General features: G+C 42.9%; 2 protein-coding genes across 2 annotated transcripts; both read left to right on the top strand.

The window, feature by feature from the left end:
- The first annotated feature begins 6 nt into the window (after positions 1-6).
- fgd6 (FYVE, RhoGEF and PH domain containing 6) lies at positions 7-22,494 on the top strand. Its single transcript, XM_040151437.1, has 21 exons — positions 7-278; positions 2,358-4,437; positions 9,342-9,453; positions 11,436-11,503; positions 11,628-11,658; positions 15,437-15,588; positions 15,882-16,038; positions 16,305-16,392; positions 17,107-17,157; positions 17,248-17,306; positions 17,383-17,454; positions 17,838-17,906; positions 18,016-18,099; positions 18,571-18,650; positions 18,772-18,874; positions 18,972-19,115; positions 19,200-19,302; positions 19,698-19,792; positions 19,898-20,026; positions 20,111-20,259; positions 20,967-22,494. Exons 1-21 carry the CDS (start codon positions 269-271, stop codon positions 21,007-21,009), a joined length of 3,879 nt encoding a protein of 1,292 aa, XP_040007371.1. The 5' UTR covers positions 7-268; the 3' UTR covers positions 21,010-22,494.
- Positions 22,495-24,421: 1,927 nt separating this feature from the next.
- On the top strand, positions 24,422-26,221 carry ndufa12 (NADH:ubiquinone oxidoreductase subunit A12). The gene is made up of 4 exons (XM_040148857.1): positions 24,422-24,559; positions 25,075-25,160; positions 25,264-25,351; positions 25,945-26,221. The coding sequence occupies exons 1-4, from the start codon at positions 24,471-24,473 to the stop codon at positions 26,123-26,125; spliced, it is 444 nt and encodes a 147-aa protein (XP_040004791.1). The 5' UTR covers positions 24,422-24,470; the 3' UTR covers positions 26,126-26,221.
- The last annotated feature ends 1,628 nt before the right edge of the window (positions 26,222-27,849 follow it).

Below are 27,849 nucleotides of genomic sequence, written 5' to 3'. Positions count from 1 at the left end.
AAGTGCGCCCCTTTGTCGCGTCGTACTTGACGCTGTTGGGAAAAGCACCGTGGCCGAAAACTTCGGGAAAATGGAAAAAGTAAGAGGCGTAAAGACTTTATCCGTGCGTCCGCTGGAGAGATAAGGAACAACAGCGATGGATCTGCACGTTTTCTCCCCGGAGCGCGGTTCGAACTGACAATGGTGTCGAAGGAGGGAAAAACGCAGATTTCCCCACGGTTCCATTGAAAGTAAATTTACTCATGGAGAAAGGAGCAAGTCGGGAGTCATGAGCACAGGTTTGTTTCGTGGGGGAGCTAACTGAACGGAGCAAAGTCCCGCTGTGGTTGGGCAAAACGAAATACAAGGGCGTCTTTAAAAAGGTTTCTTCGCGGAAAATGGGAAAAAAAAACAAACAAAAACAAAACAAAACGGAGTGTTGTAACGGTCGACAGCATCCAACTCTGTTTCCACTCAGCCGCAGTTAATTACAGTTTTTCTTAATAACAGCTTTCAAAAAGATGTAAAAGAGGACTCGACCTCAGTTTCGGTATTTCCTAAAAACGTCATCATAACGCACAATAAAGAAAAAAATCTTCTTTTTTTTTAAATCCCTTTTCCGTTTGTTATTCCAGCTACAGTTGCATCTGGAGGGGGTTAAATCCTTTGTCTTAAAACATCTGTCCTGCGGTTGGTGCAACGAGTCGGACTCGATCGTAAGTTGCAGCGTTAGCATCTCCTGTAAAACAGTTGCCGCTGGCCTGGATGAGCAGGGATGCCCTCGGCGAATTCATTTCACCAAACGGGATGTGTGCCATAGAGATTTCCGACCTTTTTTTTTTTTTTTTCTTTCCACGACACGAGCGGTTCTAAGTCCAGATACCTGGCGCTGCCTTCTACGGCGACAGCCACAAGGCAGAACTGCGATCGGAAACCCGAGAGTTTAGCGTGTCCCGTCTTACTGGCAGCCTCATAAACGTCCGGGGACGTAGTTTATTGACTTCGACGGGGTCGTCGGCGTGCGCCGGCAAATTCGGCGTGTCGTTAAAACGCCAAGTCAAGGTAGGGTACAGTGGTCTGTCCGATCTCGCCGCTCACCGCCGCCGTCCATGGTTTAATCTTGTTGTGGGTCTTGGGTGAGTTAGGGGTGTACCACTTCTTTAAAGATGAATATTTTCTAATGGGAGGTGTGTGTGTCGAATTGAAGAGTGGCCCCTCGACGGCCAGTGGATCCGGGGGCGGCTGTCCCCGCCGCCCGGGGACATTTCCTTACAAGCGGACCGACGCCGTACTGGGCAACTTTTTGAACGGAGTCTGGAGCGAGGCTCCCCGGCTGCAAAAGGCGGCGTGTGTCGGGAGCAGGAGCGGTTCTTTTTTTTTTTTTTTTTTTTTTGCTCGTTGGCCTTTTCGGAAACATCCGCTCGATGACTCCACTTCTCGTGGTGTCGGCCAGCCAAGAGTTTCAGCGGAAAATATGGCCTACAATGTCAATTCAGAAGGTTTTATTAGTGTAGAGGCTCTGTTTTTTTTCTTTCAGTTCAACTTTATTTAATCAGGTCGATCCCAGTGAGATACAGATTGTCTCATCAACTTCAAATATTCATGATTTATCCATATTTAGGAGTTAAGAGGGAGTATACGTACAATACAACACAATTTCATGTTACTCAGTTGTGTAACAACTCTACATGGCTCAAACAGGCTTATAAAGAGTAATTCAAACCATGTCCTTTCAGAAAATGCAAAAACACAAATTGTTAGGAGCGAGCAGACGAGGCAAACTGGACCAGAAGGGGAGAAAAGTGGTGTCAACAGGAGGACGTAAAAGCAATTTACCCATCTTATCTATAATGTCGCTCGCTGCTGTAGGTTCTGCGATTTAATTTAGACAAGAAGTAGAAAAATGCCAAACATACCAGGCTCTTTCGAGAGCAGGCGGGAGGGCAACAATTCAATAGTGAATCTGAATTCAATAACCCAGTTTCAGTTTGTATTTTGCTGCAGCAAGTGACATGTAGGATGCAGAGTATTCAGTTGGTGGTTCACTACTATGATAAATACAAACAGGTCAGAAAAGTAGAATTGATTGACACGAGTTTAAATGTAACTAAACTAAACAGGATTTTTTTTTTGAGAGCTACAAGCTGATTCACATCCCTGGATGTATTTCACACAATACTCCAACCCGCACTTCTCCTCTGACCCTAGGAGTGACCTTTTGACCCTAGTCTTAACCACGGCTCGCGGGTCTCTATGCTTTCATGAGGGGAAGTGTGGATGAAGCATGCTTTATGTGCTGTGCTGATTCATTTTAAAGGAAGTCTGAGTGAATAACGTTTGACGTGTCAGTGAATCTCCTCCCTCCTCTGTACGTGCAGGTGTGAAGAAGCCTCCATTAGCTCCCAAACCTAAACTCCCTGCTACCACCAAACCCTCTCCCCCGCCCATCGCCCCCAAACCAGGAGTCCCCCCCCAGTCTTCGCTGGTTTCTCAGCCCTCCCCTGCCACAAGGACAAAACCGGCCGTTGCCCCCAAACCATGCATCCCCAAATCCACCGCCTCTTCTTCCCCTGTTTCCCCCCCAACACCCAAACCCAGTGGATCCCTCATCCTATCTCAGGAACAGCAGGAAGCTTTAGACGATAGCCTCTCACTTCTCAACTCCAAAAATGGGATTTTATCAGAGTCTAGAAAACGTGAATCGGACTACATCATTCCCACCTGCTCCTGTGGGCTCCAGGACTGTTCCCAGTGCCAGCGCCTCGACAACGGAAGTGCAACTGAGACCGGGAGCGATTTGCACAAAGAGCTGTTGCAGAATGGGATTTCTACAGACGGGTTCACAGGGACGAGGCCACAAGAGAAAGCAGAAAACTGGGAGGATGGAGTAGCTGTAGAGAAGGGCGAAGGTGGAAGGATTAGCAGAAAGCCCAGGGATAAACCTCAAAGACAGAAACACCTGGACAGGGGATTGGTAAGCAAAGAGGCAAAGAGGACGGGGGAGCAGAAGGGGAAAGCTTCAGAGGCCGTAAAACATCAGGAAAGTGCGGAGCCTGATGTTTTAAAAGTGGATGTACAGACTCAGGCCCAAAACGCAGACTTAAGAGACTCCAAACCAGCCTGTGATGTTGCGGGCAGCATCATTGTCTTCTCAAGTATAACTCCTTATGAGATATCGGCAGAATCCTTTCAGGTAGAATACAGTGAGCCTATCAGCAGAGCCTCTCCTAGCAGGTTACACCCCGATCTGCAGGTCCCCGCCGCCCCCAGCAAGCCTCTCCCGGTCCCTCACCCACGTAAACTTAAAAAGCCGGCCCTGGTGAGGCAGGACGGCGTGGAGGGCAGTGCCCAGGATCAGGTGGCGGAGGAACAAAAGCGGGGGCTCGAGATGCGAGAGGCTGAGGCGAAACTGAGTCTGGCCTTTCTGTCTCTCAGTTCAGAGGTCGAGGAGCTCAAACAGGACACAAGTGATGACCATTTACCCCAAAAAGACTCAGGTATGGGAGACGAAGAGCCAGACGCGCCCGTCCCCCCTCCTCGACAGACCTCCCTCTCACCTCGCCTCCACAGGTCAGTCTACACACCCCCTTCTCTTAACAGAAACACCTCCCATTCCTTAGACCTGCTCTCACATCCTGACTCGATGAGCCACAAAAGAGAGGGCGAGGAGCGCCGGGTGGATGAGGATGACGAGGACGGGTACGGTGACTTCGAGCGGTACCCGATCACTCACAGCCTCCCCAAACAGATCAAACTGGGCTGCCAGCCTCGGGCCAACGCGAGGAAAGCCCTCTCTGCCGAGGATCAGCCGTCGCCGAGGGCGCCGCCCAGAAAACCTCAAAGACACAGCCTGCCAGCATCCCCTCCGCCCTCCATCTGCCCTCCTGCACCCCCACATGCTAATACCCCCATGAGGGAGCTGCCTGCGCCTCCTCCGGAGAAAACAGCCTGGCGCTTCACCCGACCCTGCGTGACCTTCTTCAGCCGGCAGATGCCCACGAGGAGCAGCGTGCCGCCAAAGAGCCGAGCTCCGGCGCTGGGGGGCAAGCAGAGGGCGCAGTCTTTCTCTGCAGCCGACCTGGCAACCCGGGCAAACTCTCAAAAGAGAAGCCTCTCTTTCCGGAAGCTGCTGGAGCTCAGGCTGTCTGTCAAGATGCTGCCAAAGCTGCTGGCCAAAGGAGGCCAGTCCCTGGACTGTACCAGTGTGGAGTCAAACCGGGGGGAGAGAAGCCTGGAGCGGCCCAAAAGCTGCGCAGGGGAGGCTGATATCTGTGGAGTAGGTGGAGAGGGATCAGTGGAGTATGAGAACGTTCCTCTGTATGAGGAGATCCCGGAGTATATGAACCTGCCGTTTCACAGTGCCAGACTGGGGTGGCCAAATGACCCCGATGCAGCGGATTCAGACATCTACGAAGTGCAGGACCCTTATCACAGATGCCAGGACCATGAATACGAGAGGTACAGTATTTTGCCGAAAGTATGTTTTGAAGTTTGTAAACAGCTTTGTTTGTAAGGCAGCAACGAATGATTATTTTTATAACTGATTCAGTATTTGTCTATTTTCTAAAATCGTTTTTGTGGCATTTTTTTGCATTTATGAGAGGGATTACAGTGGAGTTAATAGGTAAATAGGCGAGAGAGGGATGACATGCAGCAAGGGTCACAAGTCGGATTCAAACCTGGAATGTTGCCTTAACCTCTAGACCACCAGGGAGCCCAATCTCTCATCTGTTTTTATGATTTATCAGGTAATTGTGAAGTCTATGAAATGTCAGGAAAGTGTTTTTTTTTTTTTTTTTTTTTTGTCTTTCCGTCAGTCTGAAACTCAGGAGTATTCATTACGTAATGACAGAAAACACAGAAAAGCAGAACCAATAGATTAACCAACTAATCGTCCGCCTAATGTGACCCAGCTGTAACTGGTGTCGTATCTAAAGATGATTTATCATCTGAGTCAGAATTGTCTCTCAGTGTAACAGAAAAAAACTGGAAACATATCTGTTTAACCACCATTATCAATGAACTGTCCCAGCTGAGAAAGAAGATACTTTTTTTTTTTTTTTTTTTTTAATCCAAGTACAATGGCTGCTTGTGTTTGTGAATGTGTGAAAAACAGCCTGGAAGTTGATGCAGGCCGAGGTTCAGCCCTGCCGTACGACACTTAGCGGCTGCTGTCACGCTGTTATTTGAGGTGACCCGTAGCTTCAGTGTGGGAACCGTTGGGTGCAACAGGTTGCACAGGTGACATGAGTGGTTTTGTATTTACAAGAGCATCGTGAAAGTCAGCCTTTGAGCCGGTGGCATTGAATTTGAATAGAGCATTGATGTGCAGCAGGTCGGCCTGTTTTCCTGTGGGTTATTTTCAGTGGCCAGGGCAGGAAATGTCTGAGAATCGCAGAAACGCCACACAGCTCTCTAGAACAGGGAAAATAAACCTCCAGCAACCACCAGCCTCCTCCGCCTCCTCCTCCTCAGCCTGCCTGCCCTCGTGCTGTGTTTAGCCTCGTCCTTAACCTCATCACTCCAGTTTTCTCCTGTGTCTTTGTAAGAATGTCTGAAGTGAGTTGTGTTCTCATCCTGAATAAATAATCTTTTTACATCGCACCTATTGAAAAGCGGAGTTTACGGAGGGCTGTGCATGAAAAAAGAGCTTAGTAAAATACAATATTTAAGGAAAAGTTTAAGTTATTATGCAGATAAAGACAGGAGGCACGTTGTAGGACGCTGAATAAATAACATCAATTACATTAACATATTAAAGAAGTGGGATATGATTTATTGTGGTAGGATCAACAGCTATTACATAGATTAATAAATTAACACAAAACCTCCTCCAGCGTTGACCAGGTTTCTGACTTGCTTTTTCATGACACTTTAGATCAGGATCAAGACCAAAATCTGTTCAACTATTTTTTGGCTTAAACCATAAAGCAACTTTTCACCCAATTTCACACAAGTCTATTAGTATTTTTTTGATATTCTGACAAATTTACAAAAGAGTAAGCTCTTTACTGTGAGTAAAACATTACAGGTGGTTATGAACAGAGCTGCAACCTGTAGTTATTGTCACTGTCAATTAATTTGTCACATATTTTTTTCATTTAACGAATTAATCTTGTAGTCTGTAAAATGTGAAAAACCCCTCTCGTAGTTCTCCAGAGCCCAAGGTAACATCTTCAAATAGCTCGTTTTGTCAGACAAAAACTAAAAGTCATTCATTCAGTAAACCGAAAACTTTAAAGGTGCGGGCCATAAAACCAAAACAATGAGCTAAAAGAAGCTAAAATGCTCCTCAGAGCCGAGGGCAACTGCAGAGTTGAGTGATAATTCTCTGTGGGTTTGTTGTGAAAGTAACCAACCCCATTCACATTTCACGTAACAATTCGATCCATTGGTAATATACATATTGATTAGTGCATAGTTCAGAAGCTAAAACTGGACAGTCTTTGACATTTTTCATAGTAAATGACCAAAAACAGTTAATCCATTGTCAGATTCTTTGTTTTTTAATGATAATTGTTAATTGAACAGTCGAGGAACAATGCCAGCCCAATGACTCAGCCACCTGGTCACATTCTTGCTATTAAGATCCCACTGAGTCACTCAGTTCTTGATAATAGGCCTAGACTGTTGTGATGGGGAGCTCTTCCCATGATAAACGGCCTGCTTCCTGTCTCCTCTTCAGACTGGGGCACTACAAGTGATGAGGTCAAGGACATTTTAGGCCACGCCGAGGTACACCGGTGTGAAATCAGCCGTTAAAACTACTAAATTGTACCCTGCTTTTCAATTCTGCCTGGTATCCAGAGTGGTTAGGAGGGTGCTGGCATGTTCGAAAGAGGGAGCGAGTGAATCTGTCGTGTTTCCCAGGCATCTGAGCCTGTTAGGTTTATGTAAGTAGCCTCAGGCTGTAAACAAGTGGCGCTCTGTGCCGGACCCAGTGTGCTGGAATGTTCGACTATAGAGAAAGCGTTAGGGAGAAAGAAGTTCAGAAAAAGGGGAGGAAGAGTGAGTGTGCATTGAGATTTAGGTAAAAGAAACTGTCAAGAGGCACGTAAGAAAAACAGGGAAGTGGAGAGAGCGGAGAGTTGCTGATGAGAGTGGAAGGAAATGTGAGAATTTTTGGAGTCCCAGTGTCTTTCCTGATCTAATATTTATTCTGAGCCATCACCCTCCTTGCCAAGGTAGAATATCTACAAAACCTCTCTACACACGTTTGTGTAGCAAAGGACAGAGAAGCAACGGGACAAGAACAGGCAAAATCCGGACACATGTAGTCCCAGTTCATCAGTCTTCAAATTCTGACAGCTTAATTCTACAGAGAGGAAATTATGAGCGCTAGATCAAAACATTAGCAACACACAAATGCATGTTGCTGCTTGCACGAACCTGACAAACGACGCTGTTTGTGGGTAGAGCCGAGCCAGCGTGTTGTCTTGCTGGCGGCAGCGGCGTTGATAAAGACGGTGCACGTAGAAATACAGGTTTCAAGTCTCTTCGGTGAAATGACTTGAGAGATTTTTCACTGTCGTAGTGGCTATAGGTCTGCGTTAAACATCGAAACAATTAGGACTGGTTGATGGGACTGAAATCAGAATCACAATATTGCTATTTCTTTTTCTGATATTTGATGTGATGTATGTCGCGATATGAAAAATGTCTACAAAATTGAATTACGTACACTTTACATTTGGAAAATTTACGTTCCTTGCGATGAACAATATTCTTCCGTGATTCATTTGATTAGGGCTGCAACTAGTGAATATTTTCATCGGCAATATATTTACTGATTATTTTCTCAAGCAATCGATTACTTGTTTGGTTTCTAGAATGTCAGCTAATTGTGAAAAAGGCTGGATCCGAAATTCCCAAAGCCCAAGGGGACGTCTTAAAAATGTCTTGTTTTGTCTGATCTTCAGTCACAAACCCCAAAGACATTCAGTTTATTACTATAGAAGACAAAGAAAACCGGCAAATAAACAACTGGAACCAGAGAACTTCTTTTGTGACGCTTTTGCTTGAAAAATAATTTAAAAAGTCAATGATTATCAAAATAGTTGACAATTCATTTCTGTTGATCGACTAATCGTTACAGCTCTACATTTAATCAGACAAAAGTCTTAACACATGTAAAACAAAGGCCTTAATTTGGAATAAACAAGAGTGCGACATCATCACATTGACCTCAATACCAAAGACAGTATATGATGATGCTGAATTAATAATGCAGCAAATGTAATAGTAATTAGGGCTGCAAGTAACAATTATATCAGGATTTAATTAACCTTTGTCTTTGCAATGTCAAAAAATAGCGAAAAAATACACATCACAACTTCCCAGAGACCAAGGAGATGTTTTCAAATGTCCTGTTTTTGTTTAATCACAATAATAATAATATTATGATGATGATGATAATGATATTAATAAATGTTGATAATAATAGTTTATTAAAGGCTCCTCTGGCTCATAGAACAAACAGTAAAAGAAAAGCAGCGAAGTTTCTCATTGGAGAAGCGGGCACCAGAGACAGGTGACCTATTTTTAATGTTTTTGCTTGTAAAACCGACTGAATTGATTCATCGATTATCAAAATGGTTGCTGATAGATAAGAATCTCTCTTTTTTTGGGGGGTGTTTGTAACCCTTTGATCCAGGTTTTTAGGCACATTTAGAACAATGTCATTTTTGTGGGAAAAAGATTTGTTTCATCTTTCCTTCCATTGTTCTTTGCTGGTGGCAGGTCTTCAAGTAAACTCTGCCCCAACCACCTCATCTGTCAGGCCTCCGCTGTTTAGTTTTTCTTTTGTTTCTTTATTTTAATTGTAGTGGTTGTTTTATATTTTGTGGATGAAGTGGTTTGTTTCTTTCAGCATTTTCTCCTACGGCTGTTCCTACATTAAGCAGTCTTATCTATCTGAAATCTCCCACCGGGGATTTTAAAACTCTACTCAACCAGTGTTGGTGTTTTTTCAGACTTCTCAAGTATAAATGTAGAAATTCCTCCAATTGATATAGATGTTGTTACAGTATAATCAGTATTTCCCATGATACAAGATCTCTGAATGAGCTTTGGTTGTGCTCTGACTCATAGGCATCTATGAGTAAAGATTAATGCGTGTAGAAATGTATCCGCCTCGTCGCACAAACCTTCACGTGACACATTCCTTAATCTTCATTTGGGAGGGTTTTTCCAAACACACACTCATGCTCCTCTCCAGCCCTGCCATGCCCCTAATTCACACATTGAGACATTCCTCCTACAGAAAAGCTCAAGTCTGCTCACTGCACCGTTTCATCTCTTCTCCGCCCCACTGTCTCCTTTTTGTTGTGTTGAATGTGCGGTCTCTGTGTTCTGGCGAGCAGCGGCTGGCTGAGTCAGGACGTCCACTCTGAGGAGGAGGAGATCCACAGTTCAGATGAAGAGGACAACAGCTCCACCTCCAGCAAGGAGCACCTGGACGAGGCAGACAGACAGGTAATCAGTGTAAGGGGGATTTCAGTTGTGACACAGCAGTGCACTGGCTGACTATAAAGTCAAAAAGTTATCAGGGATGAATAAAATTGAAACTGAAATGTTTGCCAGTACCAGATGACAGATAATTTCTATGTGTAGACCGGTACCAAAACCAATAAAGATGTATTACATTTCAGTATCACCATGCCCCTAGTTTCCACCACTGGAGTTTACTTATTTATAATAACATCAAGTCAAACAAAATGTTCTTATCATTTGTGCAGTAGCTTGTTTTTGAAGAAAAGCCCAAAGAATTAAATATCATACTGTAGACCCCAAAAACGGTGCCCCCTTTTTAGACTTGGAACATGAACTGGCCTGGAAAACAAAACAAACAGCACAGGACGTTTCCGAAGAGAAACACAATTATTGCATGAAGTTTGGCATCTGTCACGTGACGTTCTGGTAACACACACAGAGCTCTGTAAAATGCACACGTTGAGAGTTTGATTTCTTGTTATCTCGTCCTCAGGGTGAAACGTGACAATTTTTTTTTGATTTCACTGTCAGACGTTTTATAAAGTGTAGTCCTAGTGTAGCCCATTATGCTAGCCAAAGTCAAATCTCCATAATTCAGACATTTATTTGCAGAAGGGTGTCACTTTCTAATCTCTTGTGTTTAGTTGGGATGCCATTTGCAAAGAAGTTATATTTACAACTATTATTAGTGTAGAATATAACTAAGCACTTTGACTCAAGAACTGCACTACATACTTTCACTCCACTCCACTACATTGTAGTGAGTTGAGTATCACCATGAGCAACATCTGCACTGCAGGTTTGTACTTCGTTAATGCTACTTTTTCTTAAGTTAAGGCTGTGAATACTTCCTCCGCCACTGTAAAGGCTTTCTGACCTTTTATAGCCAAACAATGCCCACCTGCACATGTATTTGAGCTGTAGGCAACCAAAGAGTGACGTTCCCTTCTGTGATTGGTTGAATTTCATAGTACTTAGTCCTAAAGAGGTTTAAAAAAAAAAAAAAAAAAAAGTCCAGTATTTCACGTGAAAAATGCAAAGACTTGAGACAAATTAGAAAAAAATAAACAATACTGTGCAACATAAATGTATTTTTCTTCTTCTTTCCTTTCTTGGTAACCATCGTCCACCACTCATTCCCAACCCCCAGATTGGTTAGCGCTCCCGTAATCTTCATGCTAAGACGTGTGTAAAATGCTCCAGAATTATTACTAGGTTCTAAGTGAACAGACTGCCAGAGAAACCTTTACAAAAAAATAATGACTCTGAGCTCTTCTCAAACATGATGTCAGCATACAAAGCTGGCAGAGAGATCACAATGGACGGCTCATATCACTGCCGGTGGCTGAACTGTCACACTGCAGCCACAGGAGATTGTGTGCACACATGCTGCCAAGTGTGCTCGTTGCCTGTCACAGTTTTCCAGAAGTCGGTATGTGTGTTGAAAGGGGGGGTTGGTGAGCAAACACAGAGGGGTTACAGGTTCAGGAATAGCTCCCCCAATGACTTGAAGAGGTTTTATTTTTTTCTTTTGTCCTGTGTGACCCTCTCCATGATACTGTCAGCACCTGTGTCTGATGCCCCTAAAAGCTCCAGGGTATCACAAATACAGGCTCTGATAGGACCAGTAAGACGTTTCAGTCGAGTGGGGGCCAAGGCCAAATTAAGTCACTGAGAGACCGCCCCATTACCATTCAACAACACACACCATCAGAGAGAGCGGCGGGGAGAGAGGAGGGAGAGGGGGGTGAAGGGAAAGGTTGCTGCTCTACTTTCAGGGCCCGCTTGAGCTGTCGTCTGGGAGGCTGTAAACTCAGTCCCGATGCTTCTGAGCACTGAAGCAGGATCCCGGCGATCATGGTGATTTGCAGTGAGCCTGTGAGTGAGCAGTGCTGCGTTTGGGTCGCTCGCCGTTTGCGTCCCTGTGGCGTCGTCTGACTCTTTCTGTGCTTCTGCTCTTTCAGCAAGAGGATGAGATGAAGAGGAAGAAGGTGGTGCACATCGCCCAGGAGATTATGAGCTCGGAGAAAGTGTGAGTGGTTTAATAATGAAGCAGGATCACACAATAGCAATCCTGAAGTAGCATCTGGGCTAAAAAGCCCAAATGGGATGTTACGTGTGGTTGTCTAACTGATGTATTTCTGCTCTTTTACTAGGTTTGTGGACGTCTTGAAGCTTCTTCACATCGTAAGTACCTTGTTTTCTCAAGAGTTACATTTAAGAAACATTTTTATGACTGCCGTTAGAGCAACCATGGAAAAGAGTGGAGTGCCTCACATAATAAATCGTACCGTATGTTTTGTTACCCTCACCAGCATTGTGATTGTCTTGAATGGTGATCAAAGCTTTTTCCCGAGGATGGACATGCATTAATGAGCTCTTGGCTGACTGAATTGCCCGTACAAAGCTGAATAATGCAGTCATTCCACGGCTGAGGCTTTTAAAGCTGCTGTGTTGGAGGGTTTTTGGTTTCCCCCCGGGGGTGGCAGTGGGAAGGTAAGTGCATAGCCACAACGAGGGAGGCAGTGCTTTGATCCGTCCCATTACAAGGAACACTGTCAGAGGAGTGTGGGGTTTTTATGCAAAAAAAAAAAAGGGGAGATGAGTAGTTGAAAAGTCGAGTGTTGGTTTGGCTCTGTTGAGGTGAGCTGTGTTGTGTGTTTGCCTGGTGGGTTTAAATGCCAAAAAGTTTACTTTCCCAACTTTATTTTTATGGAAAATTTCACGTTAAATGAGTGGATTGAAGTGGGCACCAACAGTACTTGAACAAGAACAGGGTCTTTCGGTAACATACAGTATGTTTTGGGTCACATCTTATATTCACACACGTAGGCAGTTCTTTCCACTATTTTGCGTTATTGTTCGTGTCGTAGTTTTAAGACAGAAGTCAGTTTCTCCACACAGTTTATTTCAGTAACATTCACAGTCCCTTGGTGGAGGGCTTGGCTACAACTAATACTTTCTGGTTTCCATCCAAAAGTATTATTTAGAGATGAGGGCTGTAACTAACAATTATTTTCACTATCAATTAATCTTACGATTATTTTATCGATTCGTTGTGTAATAATTGAGTCTATAAAGCATCAGGAAATTGTAAAAAAAAAAAATGCCCATCACAGGGTCCTAGAGTCTAAGTTGGCACCATATGTCTTGTTTTGTCCAACTAACTGTCCAAAATCCCAAAATATTAAATTTACATTGATGGACAACCAACAAAAGTAGCAAAATCTCACATTTGAGAGCCTTGAATCAGATGTGGCATTTTTCTTCGGAAAATGACACAATAATTGCCACTTAACCAGTACTGACTAATCATTGCAGGTCTAAAAGAGATACTCATCCTGTTCGATAAGTTTATCTGGATGTAATAAATGTGCAATCACCTTCTATTCTGTACGGCTCCAGTAAGCCCAGAAACTACTTGTCAAGAAATACTTAAAAAGGGACTTTTACTGCTACGGAATGGGGTAATGTGTACGAAAATCCCAATCCCGATCATTCTGTGCATTTGCCTTGACGGTAACAAATTGTGATGCGTTTAAATTGGTCCCTGACGACTGTCGAAAGGTTCTGTCTCGAAGAAATATGCTAAAATTCTCATAATGCTCATATTGTTGCATGCTTCTTTGTTCTGAATGAATGAGAGACAAACCAGAACCATGTGACTGCACGATGGCTGGTTGTTGTAGGTCTATTTAGGGGAAGCACATGGAAAAACACGTTTACTAAACCTACTAAAATGAGCACAATCAGGTCAGTTTTGTGATTTCTAAAGTAAGCGGTGGTAAATGTTAGCTCTGTTGCCCGGCTCTATGTACAACTGTTGTAGCTGAAAATGTTCTGAATGTACTGGAAGTACATAAAATTGACTCGTGGCTTAAACAGGAACGTGAACTTTTTCATAGAAGTTATAAAAATACCAGAAATGGAGTCATGAGCTTTTCTGCTCCTTCAGCAGCATTAATATATATTGAAGTTTGAAACGTGACTGAAATGATTCATTAATTATTCAACTCATCATTTCAGCTCTATATTGGATTTTTCTCAGGTCTTTTTTTTTTTTTAAATCTCTGTTAGGTGTAACATTTGGCTGGAAAGCTATATGTATGTTTATATATATATGCCAAGGACAGACTTTGAACAGAGTCTGTCCTGGGGGGAATCCCAGCTGAGAGGGTTCAGACAATCCGCACAGAGAGGTCAAGGGGGTTGAGGGGTCCACCTGTCTGGCCGCCGCAGACGTAGCCTTAGTGAAACCACCACGGGATTAGCAGAAAACGTCGTCCTGCGGCTGACGGGGGAGGGCGAGGCGCGGAGCTCATTCCAAGAAAAGAGGTCAGATCGCATTCTTCTCTGTCCGCGTACGGCCTGGCCGAGCGGCAGCTGCTTCCTCAGGCCGCAGAGACGACCTCCAGACACACAAACGCCTCAGATACTCCTCCTGTGTGCGTGTGTGTGTGTGTGTGTGTGTGTGTGTGTGTGTGTGTGTGTGTGTGTGTGTGTGTGTGTGTGTGTGTGATATGTTTGCAGGTGGGTGCGTGGGTTGGTGAATGTGTGTGTGCATACTTGCGGCTCCGATGTGTTTAAATTTGTTTTTGTCACGTTGGAAGTTGGTTTATTTGTAGCCAACGCTCGTGTGTGTTTTGTGGATATTAAGATGGTGGTTTGTCAGTTTACCTGGACTAGAGAGGACTGAAAGTTGACAGATTTTTCTTTTTTCCCTGTTTGTCAGATCTCTGAGTCATGGGGTAAACTGGGACCAATTTACAAAAAAATAGGCGCACAAATGGTAGTTTTATAAGCCATGATAACAGTGCGTGACAATTAATGTATCATGATATATTTTTCATTTTGTGTGGCTAAACACAAAGCCCTTTTTTTTAGAATGTCTGTTTTCCCTTGTTTTTCTTCTTAAGCTTCTTCTGTTCTTTGGGGTCGGTTGTGTATTTCTATCTTTCTCGGCTCTGAACATACTGTACGAAGTTGCAGGAATTTTGCACGTGTGGCAGGAACCGGAGAATTGTTAATCAGATCATCATGTTTCTTGTTGTTGTTGTTGGTGATTTTAAAAAACTTGGATCAGCTTGAAATGTACAAAAAATGCACGGGGGTTGAGCACTTTATCGGGTGTTAATGCTTCTAATGGATGTAGTAATGGTCTTCCACTAATGATCCCACTGCATTTTAACAAACACATGAATATACATCGATAGATGTTGTTTGCAAAGCACCTTTTTAAAATAACAGATAGGCTAAATATAATATATTATAAAATGTATTAATTGATAAAAAATAAACAAGGCAGAGGAATAATTGTGTCTGAATGGCTTTGTGGAAAAATCTATAAAACAGACGTGACTGATAGGATAGGATACTGAATGTGACTGTTTTCTCTCATCACGTGTCTTTTGCTGCTCGTCGCCTAAGAGTTAATGTTACAGCACATTTGACCAGTGTGTGTGCGTGTGCGTGTGCGTGTGCGTGGGCATGTGTGACCACAAGTTACCAGGACACCAGGATCCTGCTTCCTTCCAGGTGGATGTATGTATTGGCACACTGGACAGAGTCAAGAGGGCTGACTCAGCTGTGTGTGTGTGTGTGTGTGTGTGTGTGTGTGTGTGTGTGTGTGTGTGTGTGTGTGTGTGTGTGTGTGTGTGTGTGTGTTTTTGTCTGTTTTTGTGTGTGTGTGTGTGTGTGTGTGTGTGTGTGTGTGTGTGTGTGTGTATATGTGTGTGTGTGTGTGTGTGTGTGTGTGTGTGTGTGTGTGTGTCAATAAGTACGTGCAGAGGTGTGTGTGTGTGTGTGGGGGGGTGATAACCAAGTATTCCTGTTCAGCTGCAACACAGTAAGTTGTCATGTGTCGCTCCACCCTGTATAGCTGCGTGTGTGTGTCTGCGTGTGTGTGCGCGCCCGCGTGCGTGTGTGCACAGCCGAACGGCGAAACTAACCTAGTCCGTCTCTTCAGGACTTTCGGGATGCTGTTGCCAAGGCAACCCGTCAGAATGGGAAGCCGGTGGTGGACGAGCGGATCCTCAGTCAGATCCTGTATTACCTTCCACAGCTCTACCAGCTCAACAGGGACCTGCTGAGAGAGCTGGAGGAGAGAGTGGCACACTGGTACACACACACACACACACACACACACCTAACACCTTTTTTAAATTGATGTATGTGATATTTGTTCAATACAAAAAGGATCTCACTTTGGTAGCTTTGGCTGTAACATTTATTTATACTCTGCCAGTATACTGCTGGTGTTTGGACTCATCTGGCTCATGATGATCTCCACCTGCCTTTCATTACTTAATTTGCCGCTCGCAGTCAGACTCATAAAGTTGTTTGTTTTGTTTTTTTCACCCGAGCCGGTTCGCTGACTGAAGGGGGACTGTTGATGTCTTGTCACGTTACAGGAGCGATCACCAGCGACTGTCGGACATTTTTGTCCAGAAGGGTCCTTACCTGAAGATGTACTCCACCTACATCCGTCAGTTCGACAACAACGTGGCCCTGCTAGACGAACAGTGCAGGAAAAACCCCGCGTTCGCCGCTGTCGTCCGAGAGTTTGAGGTAGAGTTGGAAACAGGATTGTGCGTTTACCTTTACAATATGCGTGTATGTGTACGCTAAAGTTGTGGGAAGGATGTTGCGCTTTTACTTTACATAATGTGTATGTTATGCAAATAAAACCTTCACGTTAACGACAGACATTTAGAGATTCTGCAGAATCATCTGTATCAGTTGTAGCCATCAAAAACCATTTTTCTGCTGGTATCCCGAGCACTTATCTTTGCAACGTCAGTGTCTGTGCATGTGTGTGTTTGTTCTTGTCTCAGATGAGTCCGAGATGTGCCAGCCTGGCTCTGAAACACTACCTGCTGAAACCAGTGCAGCGAATCCCTCAGTACCAGCTGCTGCTCACAGGTACGAACACCCTGACACGCTTCTCACAGTCACTGCTCTGGTCTGCTCTGCAAACTCTCCTTTTATTGGCAGCATGTGAATGAAACTCGGCTTCATTCAGGTTTTGGTGCTATGCTGACACCCGCTGGATAATCACAGAAACACAAGCCCGTGGAAGAACGTCTTGTTTGTAACCAGGGACAAATTCTGCGGAACCGATTTCCATTATTCAAAACAACCTGAAGGAAACAGAGGCTGTTTACACACTGAAAATGAAGAATTTACATAAAACCCTTCTAATATTCTTAAAGAAGGAAATAAAATTTTGAAATATTTGTTTTTATGTCTCCCCGTTTCCAATTCCTAGAAAAAATATTCTGCACAATGGACACATTTTACTTTTAAAAATCAAATAAACAAATTGCAAAAAGTGATTCAAATGTGTATGACATGTCCTTTTATGGGCTACAGTCATTTCTTAGGACATTATGTGTTTTCCCGCTAGATAGAAAATTAATAGAGGGGTTATTTTGTATCATGTGAGCTCCTAATTGTGGGTGGAACTTTTTCGTCTTTGCGTAAAACCTCTTTTTTGCTAACGTGGATGTTTGCCTGTTGAACACCATGTAGTTGAAACGTCGTATTAATAAAAACGTCCTCTGTTTTGTTTTTCTCCTGCACCCGCACCCACCTGGGGTTGGATGCGTCCACTATACATCGCCGCTGTTTTACCAGATTATCTGAAGAACCTCCCAGAGGACTCCGAGGATTATAAAGACACACAAGGTTAGACAAAAGACAAGAGTCACTGTTAAGCGTCTGCCAGGACAAAAACGCATGCCAAACACAAATCCTCTGTCTCTGCTATCCACGCAGCCGCCCTCAGCATAGTGAAGGAAGTGGCCAACCATGCTAATGACATTATGAAACAAGGGGTAAGACCGGTTCCATTCAAAGCATCAGGTTTTACGGCGATGACTCTCTCCTCACCCCTCTGACGGTGTTTTTCAGGACAACTTTCAGAAGCTGATGCAGATTCAGTACAGTCTCAACGGTCACCACGAGATCGTTCAGCCAGGCAGGGTGAGTCACAAAGGTGTCGCCAGGTTCCGAAATCCCAGCGAAACCAAAGTTCATAAGCCTGTCACGGGTGCAAATACCGGTGTTACTGATTTTTAAATGGCTTTTCTTTCCCTGTGTCGAACAAATACAGTGAGACAGACACATAATATTCCAAATGTAATGTTTTATGCAGGACCACACGTTTGGCACACTTAAAAAGCACCTAAACAAAATTTAGAAGTTTGAAAAAAGACCCTGCCCGTTTCATCCGAACGACACAAGGAGCACAAATATACTGGGGAAACTTTTTTTAGAGTCATAAAAAGTTACTACTCTGCCACTGGCCTCAACAGACAGAGTTTTTCAATGCAGCCTATTTAGACCAAACGTGTCCACATTTGCAGGTGTTTCTGAAGGAGGGCACTCTAATGAAACTGTCCAGGAAAGTCATGCAGCCGCGGATGTTTTTTCTGGTGAGCAGCAAGTGCACTGGAAAAGTCTCCAGCTTGTGTTGTGCTTTTACATTTGTCTTTCCTCTTTTTCCTTTGATTTCTGAAGGTGTTTGTTTCTCTGTTTGTCCAGTTTAATGATGCACTCATGTACACCACTCCGGTCCAGTCTGGCCAGTATAAACTCAACAGCGTCCTCTCTCTGGCTGGAATGAAGGTTAGAGGCACACTGCAAACACATCACACTGCCCTGTCATTTTATTTTATTCTTTTTAATTTTAATCCTTCACTTTTTTCTCTTTTAATTGCGAATCTGTCAGTGTCTTGATATTATGTTTTCTTTGATGTGCACTGATTGTCCTTATTCTTACTTTCTTGTTTCTGTTTGGAGCCCAAAGTCTCTTTTTTTCCTACTTTGGAATCATGTTAGATGATGTTCTTTATTTATTTTCTATATTTAATTCCATATTTAACTGTTTATCATAGCTTCTGCTCATACATTGCTGATTTCCGCTCTGCTGTTTTTGACCCCCGGTCCTGTAAATTTACGAGTGTTTATCTGCACTGAAACACCGACGTGAATTACTGATGTATTGTGGCAGTCTTTCAACATTTCTCAAAACATTTTCAATGGTACGCAATCTCTGGTGGTAATCTGTTATTTATGGATTCCTGGTGCGTTTTCCAGGTGAGTAAGCCCAGCCAGGAGGCCTATCAGAACGAGCTGAACATTGAAAGCGTTGAACGCTCTTTCATCCTGTCTGCCAGGTCAGCACTTATCCTCGGCACCCGACAGTTACGGGACATTTTCCACATCTTGACCTATAAATATTTAGAATTGGTTGTGTTTGCTGGAGCTGAGGGGTTCTGACGTAGTTTGTGTTTGCAGCTCGGCTACAGAGAGAGACGAGTGGCTGGAGGCCATTGCCAGGGCCATAGACGACTACACAAAGAAGAAAATAACCTTCATATCAAGTCGCAGTCAGGAGGAGGTAAAAACTATAAATCTTTTTGGGTGTACGTCAAGTGCTTTGAAAATGATTTTACCCTGTATGCGTCCATGTTAACCCTCCGTCTCTCCAATATCAGGCTGAGGGTGTCGTTGACAGCGGGGCCCCGTTAGGTTCAAAGGCCCCCATCTGGATCCCAGACCTGAGGGCCACCATGTGCATGATCTGTACCTGTGAGTTCACCCTCACCTGGAGGAGGCATCACTGTCGCGCCTGCGGAAAGGTCTGTACCACTCTGACCACCGCTACGCCTACGCAGCATTATTTACTTGACTCTCTTCTCATTGCACCTATGTGTATGTGATAGGTGGTGTGTCAGGCATGCTCTGCTAATAAGTACTACCTGGAGTACTTGAAGAACCAGCCAGCTCGTGTGTGTGATCACTGCTTTGCCAAGCTGCAGGAGAATAGTAAGTAAACAAGGATTTCACTTATTCCTGGAGCACGAAATCAGATTGAAAAGTCTGGTGATTTTTCTTATCGCTGCCCCAAACATTCACTAGAGCATCACATGTGGATTAATCCACTGCTGAAAACAGTTCCCAACAAATTGACTAGTTCCTCTAATTCAAGTAACATTTCATTAAAAACTACAGTTCCCAAGTGCTCAAACAAACCTTTTAGCCTTTTAAAAGATGAAACTATGTATTTGTGATACGCTTTTAATTTGAATTAATGGGCTTGGGGCTGAGTGCTGCAGAGAGAAAGTTTAATATTGACAATAACAAAATTGCAGTGTACATATATAAAATTTAACATGATACAGATTATTTACTTCTTTTCTATTCACTGAATTTCTTTTCAGGTGACCGCTGTGCCTCAACATCAGTTTCTCCCATCAAATCTGGAGCTTTCTCCTTCACCAGAAAACAGAAGAAGATTCCTGCTGCACTGAAAGAAGTGAGGAGAACTAAGACCAAATTTCCTGAACACTTTATTGAATTCAACGTTTTTTTACTCTCTCTCTCCCTGCGGAGATTCATTTTTCCCATGCTGTTTTTCCAGGTATCTGCCAACACAGAGAACTCTTCCATGAGCGGCTACTTAAACAGATCGAAAGGCAACAAGAAGCAGTGGAAGAGGCTGTGGTTTGTCATTAAGAATAAAGTCCTGTACACCTACGCCGCCAGCGAGGTACTCATGCCGTTTAATTTGCAGTTTCTCTAAACTCTGTGAAGCTTTTGTGCCTTTTGGTTGAGCATTTATTTCTCCCCGAAGGATGTTGCAGCATTGGAGAGTCAGCCATTGCTGGGTTTCTTCCTGAGAGAGGAGAAGAACGGGCCGGCTCAGAAGCTGCAGTTCAAACTCTACCACAAAAACACGCTGTTTTACATCTTTAAAGCTGACGATATCCCCACCGCACAGAGGTATCTGACCTAAAATGGCAGACGACGCCTTGTAGTTATAACCCTCAAGATTTCAGTGCTGCTTGACTCGGCAGCTAGTGCAGTGTAATAGCACCACTAACAGAAGCTGCAGCAGCCAGTGCATCTGTTTACAGTGAAGCCAAACAAACTCACATAGCTTTAAAAAAGAAGTCAGTTAAAAATAAGCAGTATTAGCAGGTAAAGAGCCAGATATTTCCCTCCAGGAGCTGGTGGAGACCAACAACAGAGCTAATAGAGAGAGTGAATACTGGACTTCATCAAGTGGAAACGAATACGACTCCAAATAAATGATCATGTTGGTCAAGTTGAACATATCAACTTAAAAGCTGATGATATGTCCGTGTTGTGTTCACAACTTGTCTCCACTGCCCCCAAAGTGGCAAAAAAAAAATCAGGAATTCAAGTTTAACGCGGCAATGACGCAGCAGAGGGATGGTGAACAGTAAACAGTAAAGCTGGATGGGAGCAGCAGCCTCGACCACTAACAATAAAAACTGCAAGATAGAGAGAGAATTACTGAATTTAAATACATTGAATAACCATAAATAATATCAGAAAACTGTGTTTGGTTTCATGAAAATCTTAAGGATTGTAACTTAATGTTGATGGATGTGTTACTTTGTTGAGTTTTAATGAGTTTATCTTCCCCGGGAGCTAATTTCCTGTTTTTGTATTTTTGTCTTTAGATGGATCGAGGCCTTCCAAGAGGCAATGATTCTTGAACAGTAATCACGTTTTTAAGCCGTGACGCCATATCACAGCGCCGGAGCCAGTTGATAGACAACTTACGACCCCTGATTGAACTCTGGTCAGGGGTCACCAGCTCAGGAAGGACTCCGGTCGGACTGTTTACTTTAAACAGAAACCCACTGCCGAACACCACAGACTGTGGAAAACAGACTGCTTTTCCCCTCAAAGAACTGGAATCTGTTTCTCTAAAAATAAAAAATATGTATATTTCCTTGCAACAACGGCTACTGATGCCCAGCGCCGCTGGCTGAGGTTAGAGCTAATAGCGAGTTACAGCTGTGGGTCAAAGGTCAAGTCCAGAAGCACGTGTGTGGAAGTGAGACCAAACAGTTGTCAGGGCCATTTAAAGCCCTCAGAAATCCTAGGGAGTCTGAAGTCTGGGGATTTTTTTTTTTTTTAAATGCAAACAGATGAAGGAATCACCCTGTGTGAAGCAAAATATATAGTGTCTGCCTTCATTCAAACACGTTGATATCGGCTACACTTGTCATAATGATGAAAACCTGCAGCAGTTTAAGCAAACAATCTAAAGTTAACGACACACAAAAACACACTCGCGCACACACACACACACACACACCTCATGTGTTTGATGTTTGATCTGAATCATGGATGCAAAGTTTAATCATGTAACAAGGTGGGATTTTACTGTGAAAATTAGGCTTGAAGTTAATATTCTGCTCTTTAGTCTGATCTCTGGTTAAGAGATTTTCAGATTTAAAATACCAACCATTGAAATCATTGGATTCAAAAGAAACAACATCCTGGAGAAAACTGGAAATATCATGAATAATGTAGATATTTTTCTTACAGTTAAAATGTTTTTTTTGCCTGTTTTGCCACATTAGAAATGGTTAATGGATAAAACTGTGTATATGGACATAAAAGAGCAGCATTGACCTTTTTTTATATCAAAGCCAAGAGCTAATATTTATAAGATAGGAAGATTTATTGTTTGAAAAGCACAGGCTGCCACTTATTTTGGGAGTCAGGGTTTGTTAGAAAATATGTTTCCATCAAAACCATTATTTTTTAAGAGCGCTGCTTAAGGAAAAGGGGCTTTTTAATGAGCAAATGCTGTGGAACCAATGCATGAACGATATTTGTAAGGAAACGCTCGAAAGAAAGAGAACTTTTTGAATTTTGATGCTTGTTTTTGCGGACATTGTGCCTTACATCTCTGGTTTCGAGGTAAATTGCAATAACGTAGGTGCTCTGTTTGAAATTCTTCACTAAACAAGGACAAATTTAAGTATCCAGTTCTCGTGACTACACACTTTCTAGCCAGGGTACTCGGGGCTTGTAGTTTTAAAAACAGTCTTGTGTCAGGTGTTTCTCTTCTCGGTTAGGTTGCCATGTGTTGCACTACTCCATCATGGCAAATTAGTTGATTCCGCAGTAAAATAAGCCCAATTCCTATTTTTTTATAGTGGAGAAAATAAAACTGTTAATACTGTCATTAGAGCTCTTTGGCTGCTGTTGGCATTTCTTTTGTGCGTCATTCAGATTTGGACTAGTGATGTTATAAATCTGCAGGAGCCTGGCCGGAAACGCCAGGAGCTACAAAGCATGCGCTTCACGATTGTACATTAACATGTGTAAACATCCACTCTATCAGAGTTAGAGTCTCCTATAAACAATGTTTCTAAACTGTCAGGCAACAGTTTTTAATAAAAGATTTATATATATATACATATATGTGTGTATATACATATATATATATTTATATATATATAAATAAATATCCAGTCCTCCTGTATTCATTTCCGGTTTTGTTATTTCAAAGGAAGAAGGGCGGTGAGCTGTGCAGAGTACATACAATCACAAACCACTACCACTTAATTGCAGAGTGCAGACGGATGTATGTGGGAGGCAGGAGTTCCAGTGACTGTCAAAGGCGTCTGTGTGAGCTGGGTCCGGGTGAAGTCTGGGTCTCTCACTTTGAGCTGGCAATTAAATTTTTTTTTTTTTTTTTTGAGTGACTCATGATGCCGAAGCTCTGTGTTTTTACCGCGGCCTTACGCTGTGTTGCCTCGCTGTGTCCCTCGGTGGTGACCACTGGACTGTGAGAGACAGTAGTGAGATGTGGCACGTTGAGGAAACGATCCTTTCAATTAAAAAACAAGAGCGCGGGTCTGTGCCGGGAAACCTCGGCTCTGCTCGATTTCCCCGGGGTTACTTGTTGAATTTCCGCACGTACCTTTTCATTTTCCACTTTCAAACACCACCTCACTGTCAACACGTTTGATGTGTGAGTTAAATCACTGAGATATTACTTTACTGCGGACAAATGCACATAATATTTGCGTACATAGCAATGCAGTAGGATTATTAAATCTTTATTGACGAATTCACAGCATATAAATTGTATATAATCATGACAAATCCAAGTTTAAGCAGGTATACTTGACCTTTTGACTTGTAGCCTGCTATATGTTTGCAGTGCAAAATAAATATGCATATCCTGCAGTATGTAGAGTATTATGAACATATTATAACAGTAAAAGGAAATCATCCATAAACGCATAATTACGATCTTAAACGTGCATGTTGGTCCACCAAACTCTCCTTACAGTTATAGGACGAGTAACACTATGAATATACTATCGATATAGAAGTTGCAGTAGCAGTGATAGTAATATTTATGACAGCAGCACTTTAGTGTTAAGGATTTATTTATCACATACAGGCTTTCAGGTGCACGTGCATAACTGTGCAAGTAACAAAAAATTATAAATTGTATATGACAACGGGAGATATAAAAAGAGAGAGAGACACAAACTAGGAACAACAGAGAAATACTGTACAACACATGCAGGTACAGCAAATGAACACATTGTGTATAGGCATCAAGTGTCTTCTGTGTGTTTTAGGAAATGAGTGGGGTATAATTTATCATCATGCAGAGCAGACAAGTGGCTTTAGTATGTGTTAGGTAAACATTTGTCTAGATGTAGCTTATTTACCTATAGTTTATTTGCTCAGGCAACAAAACACAAAAGCACACTCATGGATTAAAAAGGCACTTTGCACAAAAACCACAACAAATGGACTTAAAATGGCACCTCACCAAAAATATGTGCCATGTATGAAGATGTGCTAGACGTGCAAAATGTTAATATTGACTAATATTAAATACTAGTTATAAAACTGATTTTTTTTAATTGATGATTATGAAACTTTAATTAGTACACAAAAGAAGACAGGACAGAGTAAGATACTCTAGAACTGGATTTGATGGGATCTGCGGGTATAACAATAAAAGCAGTAGCAATAGTATTCTTCGCCAAGCTTGTAATATTAAAGGTTTAGAGCTGAAGTACAGCTTCGGTACAAAATTATTTACACAAGCGGAACATGAGGTTTCTTTCGGGCATGGGTATGACCCGGACCTGTTTATAGTACAGCACAGTCCGTCTCCGTAATTCTTCCGTCTGAAGATGGCGGAGTATGTGAACCTTGTCCGAAGGGCTTTGGGGCAAGTAGGAGGTCACGGTGGAGTCCGAGGTTTTCTTCTTCAGCTTTTCAGGTCAGCTTAATAAAATAGGGTTGTTGTCTGTGCTAAACCACCGACGACGGCTGTGAAATCTTCGATAAGACAGAAAATAGAGGCGTGACACCGGTTTTCACGGCAGAGCTAAATTAGCATGTTGACAGCTAATCCAGCCTGCAAACGTTGATGCAGATCTTTATATAAAATGAACTTCACCTGTATATACAGTCTGTTACTTAAACCTGTACAACAGCTATATGACGGCGTGAAACAGTTCATATCTGTACACTTCTTTTGCTTTTAAATGAATGGAACGTTACGCCAAACTCCATTCAAAATTCTGTGAATTTAAAGTCAGTGCTCAGTTCTCTAAATTTAAACTTACTGAAGAGAAATTTAAAAAAAAAACTTTAGGACCCAGGGATAATTTTGGTTTAAAAGTGATTCACTACTTGCACACACCTTTTCTGACTTTCTGACTTCTCTAATAAATAAAACTGAACAGCCTGTGTTGGGGACATTCAGCATCACTATTACCCTTTTGTCGGCAGGGTGAATGATGTGAAGACAGGAAACCTGGTCGGTGTGGATAAATATGGGAACAAATACTATGAGGACAAGAAGCACTACTTCTTTGGTGAGTAGAGATTTCCCCAAATGGCCAAATCTGATGCCGAGAAACGTGGAGAAATTTTGACACAGTACCGAAGGAAAAAAAAAAATGCTTGTTTTTGTCTTAGGACGTCACCGCTGGGTGATCTACACCACAGAGATGAACGGAAAGAACACCTTGTGGGAGGTGGACGGCAGCATGGTGCCTGCTGAATGGTACGACCTTTACTTTACTATAGAAATAATATAACCGGTATGGGGGGGGGCGTAGCTGAATAATGGATTTAGGCATTTCTCTATAATCTTCTCTATTAATCTTAAATCTGTTTGTTTTTATATGAAATCAGTTAATGTGCCTAATCAGGACTATATGAGTGTGGCGTAGAAACATAAGCAAACAACCCACCTACTGTCATTAGATTTTGGGTTACATATATTGCTAAATCCTCTACAGAAGTCATAAGCTTAAAGGTTTTTTTGTTTTGTTTTTTTTGTCCACTATTTACTCTAAACATTTTTTTATTATTATTAGATTCTACTAATAAAATTCAGAATTTGAAAATACACATTATTTCAGGTGTCTTGTAGATTTACTGTATAAATAAATGTATTTCTGAATAAAAAACCAACACAAGCAGGGAAAAAAATAGTTTTTGATAGATGCATAAAATGAGCAGGGTTGTTGTTTTTTTTTAATAGTGGGTCAAAACTTGTGAACTCCACTGTGAGCTCAAAAAATATTTAGATGACGCTGATCCGATGGAAATCCACTGTTGTTTAAGCCGCCGTCCCTGTTCACGTTCTTTTAGGCATCGCTGGCTGCACTGTATCACAGACAACCCCCCCACCACACACCCGCCAGAACCCAAGAAGTTCCTGGCCGAGATCCACCAGTTCAACGTGAGCGGCAGCCCCCAGCAGTACGTGCCCTACTCCACCACCCGCAAGAAGATCCACGAGTGGGTTCCACCCAAAGCTGGAGCTCAGTGAACACTTGACCGCATATTTCACTTTCCACGCTGTAAATTATGGTTTCCTGCCGCCGTATCCAACGTGTCCTTAATAAAATCTCTACACAGATGTTTATGATGGGCGTGGCGGTCCTTACACAAAGCTTTTTTGACGGTGGCAGCGTTCCCCACAGGTGGAGAATTGATTCACGGTTCCACTGCCTGACATGTCTGCCGCCAAACTGCGATAAATTTACCACCTCATTTCTACTGGTGGATCAGTCATTCCGGTTCCACGCTGCGGAAATGTTTGTACCCGCTTCATTTTAAAGTCGACAGGAGATCCCCACGTTTCCAAAGATACTAAATATGTCAGATTTTGGGGGAGATGTGTCTGAACGGTGCAGATGACAAGTAGAATATTTTTCATTTGATAGAAAAACACTTTCGCTCTCTGAAAACTTCATAAAGCTTCGACCGAGAGCTGGAACAAGATATAAAATATATTTGTGATACTGACGGACAAGATTTTTCTGATCTCAAACCTACTCGAGGGGGAAAAACAAAACTAGATTTCAAGCAGCTAATAGTTTTAAATCAACTTACTCTTCAACAGCATTTCTGTGCACGTCTTTAAAAAGAGGACAAAAATTCAAAAGAAAAGTCTACTGGTGGGCGGACTGCCCAGATAAATTCAATCTGTGGGAAACGCTGAATGGGTTCAGAGGTGTGACCTGGTATTTTGAAATCGGGGGCACCGTGTAACCAACTTTGCAACGTGCAAGCTGCGATTTTTATGACACAAGATCATTTAGCTCGCGTTTTTCTCGACATTTTTCGCCAGTCAAAACACTTGTCTCGCTGGTGCAAGAGCAAAGCGAGAGCCCCGCAGGACCCACAGATGCATCTGCAATTTACGGGAGAGAGTGCTTGGTGAAGCGGCATGCTGCCGCCATTTGGATTCTGTGTGTAAGCAGTGCTCACAAATCGCTTTTCGTGAAATGGGTCCCACTACTTTGATCTTTGGACTTGTGCAGCATTTGTAATTTTTGATGTCAAAAAAATCAAGTGTTTTTTTTTTCCCCCCCTAAAAATGTACAGTGTATTGCCGGTGCTGCTATGTTGTTTTTAAACACTTGAGCCTTTGTTACTTCGGCACCCACCATGTGGTCAACACACTGTGAATCAGTTCTTCCCATAGACAACCAGTGTGGTGTGTGTATAACACAACAATATGTAATCGAAGAGGCTGGATCATACAGTTCAGCACCGTATATCAGTTGACTGGTCTCGCTGTGCAGCGGAGACTGGGCCCAGTGGTTTGTGTTACAGTGAGTCCACAGCAACGTGTCTCTGCTGCCCGTTAATCACTGTGGGATTATGCTGGGCTTAAGGGGAAGTTGCAACGTGCCGCATTTCACGCTGAGGTGTGTGGAGATTCTCCAGAGCTGACGGGTCAGATTGTGCGACAGTGACTGGACATGCAACGTGCACACACACACACACACACACACACACACTCATGATGACTCATGTGCCAGAGTCTCTGTGAGACTCCAGCCAGGACCGGAAATCTCATGTGGGACTGCAGGACGAGAGGTTTGTCTTACTTTATTATTTTTCCACTTTTCGAATATTAAAGGTAGATGTTAAAGTGTTCTACAGAACGAGGTATTGACACTAGAAGGCTGTTGTCAGTCAAACAGGAGACGTCTTGGGTAGAAGTAAAAACGCTCACTCGTACACTCGGTTGCCAGTTTATAA

This window comes from Xiphias gladius, chromosome 2 (genome assembly GCF_016859285.1).
Source record: "Xiphias gladius isolate SHS-SW01 ecotype Sanya breed wild chromosome 2, ASM1685928v1, whole genome shotgun sequence".
Lineage (NCBI taxonomy): Eukaryota > Metazoa > Chordata > Actinopteri > Istiophoriformes > Xiphiidae > Xiphias > Xiphias gladius.
Note: the sequence above shows the minus strand (reverse complement) of the source record. Positions and strands in the feature narration are given on the sequence as shown.

What these genes read in the sequence shown, in the direction of transcription:
- ndufa12 (XM_040148857.1), top strand. Translation starts at nt 24,471, where the DNA reads ATGGCGGAGTATGTGAACCTTGTCCGAAGGGCTTTGGGGCAAGTAGGA. An exon ending in CAAGAAGCACTACTTCTTTG is followed by an intron (nt 25,161 to 25,263) that starts GTGAGTAGAGAT and finishes TTTTTGTCTTAG; the next exon opens with GACGTCACCGCTGGGTGATC. An exon ending in AGCATGGTGCCTGCTGAATG is followed by an intron (nt 25,352 to 25,944) that starts GTACGACCTTTA and finishes ACGTTCTTTTAG; the next exon opens with GCATCGCTGGCTGCACTGTA.
- fgd6 (XM_040151437.1), top strand. An exon ending in AGATCGTTCAGCCAGGCAGG is followed by an intron (nt 17,455 to 17,837) that starts GTGAGTCACAAA and finishes CCACATTTGCAG; the next exon opens with GTGTTTCTGAAGGAGGGCAC. An exon ending in GATATCCCCACCGCACAGAG is followed by an intron (nt 20,260 to 20,966) that starts GTATCTGACCTA and finishes TTTTGTCTTTAG; the next exon opens with ATGGATCGAGGCCTTCCAAG.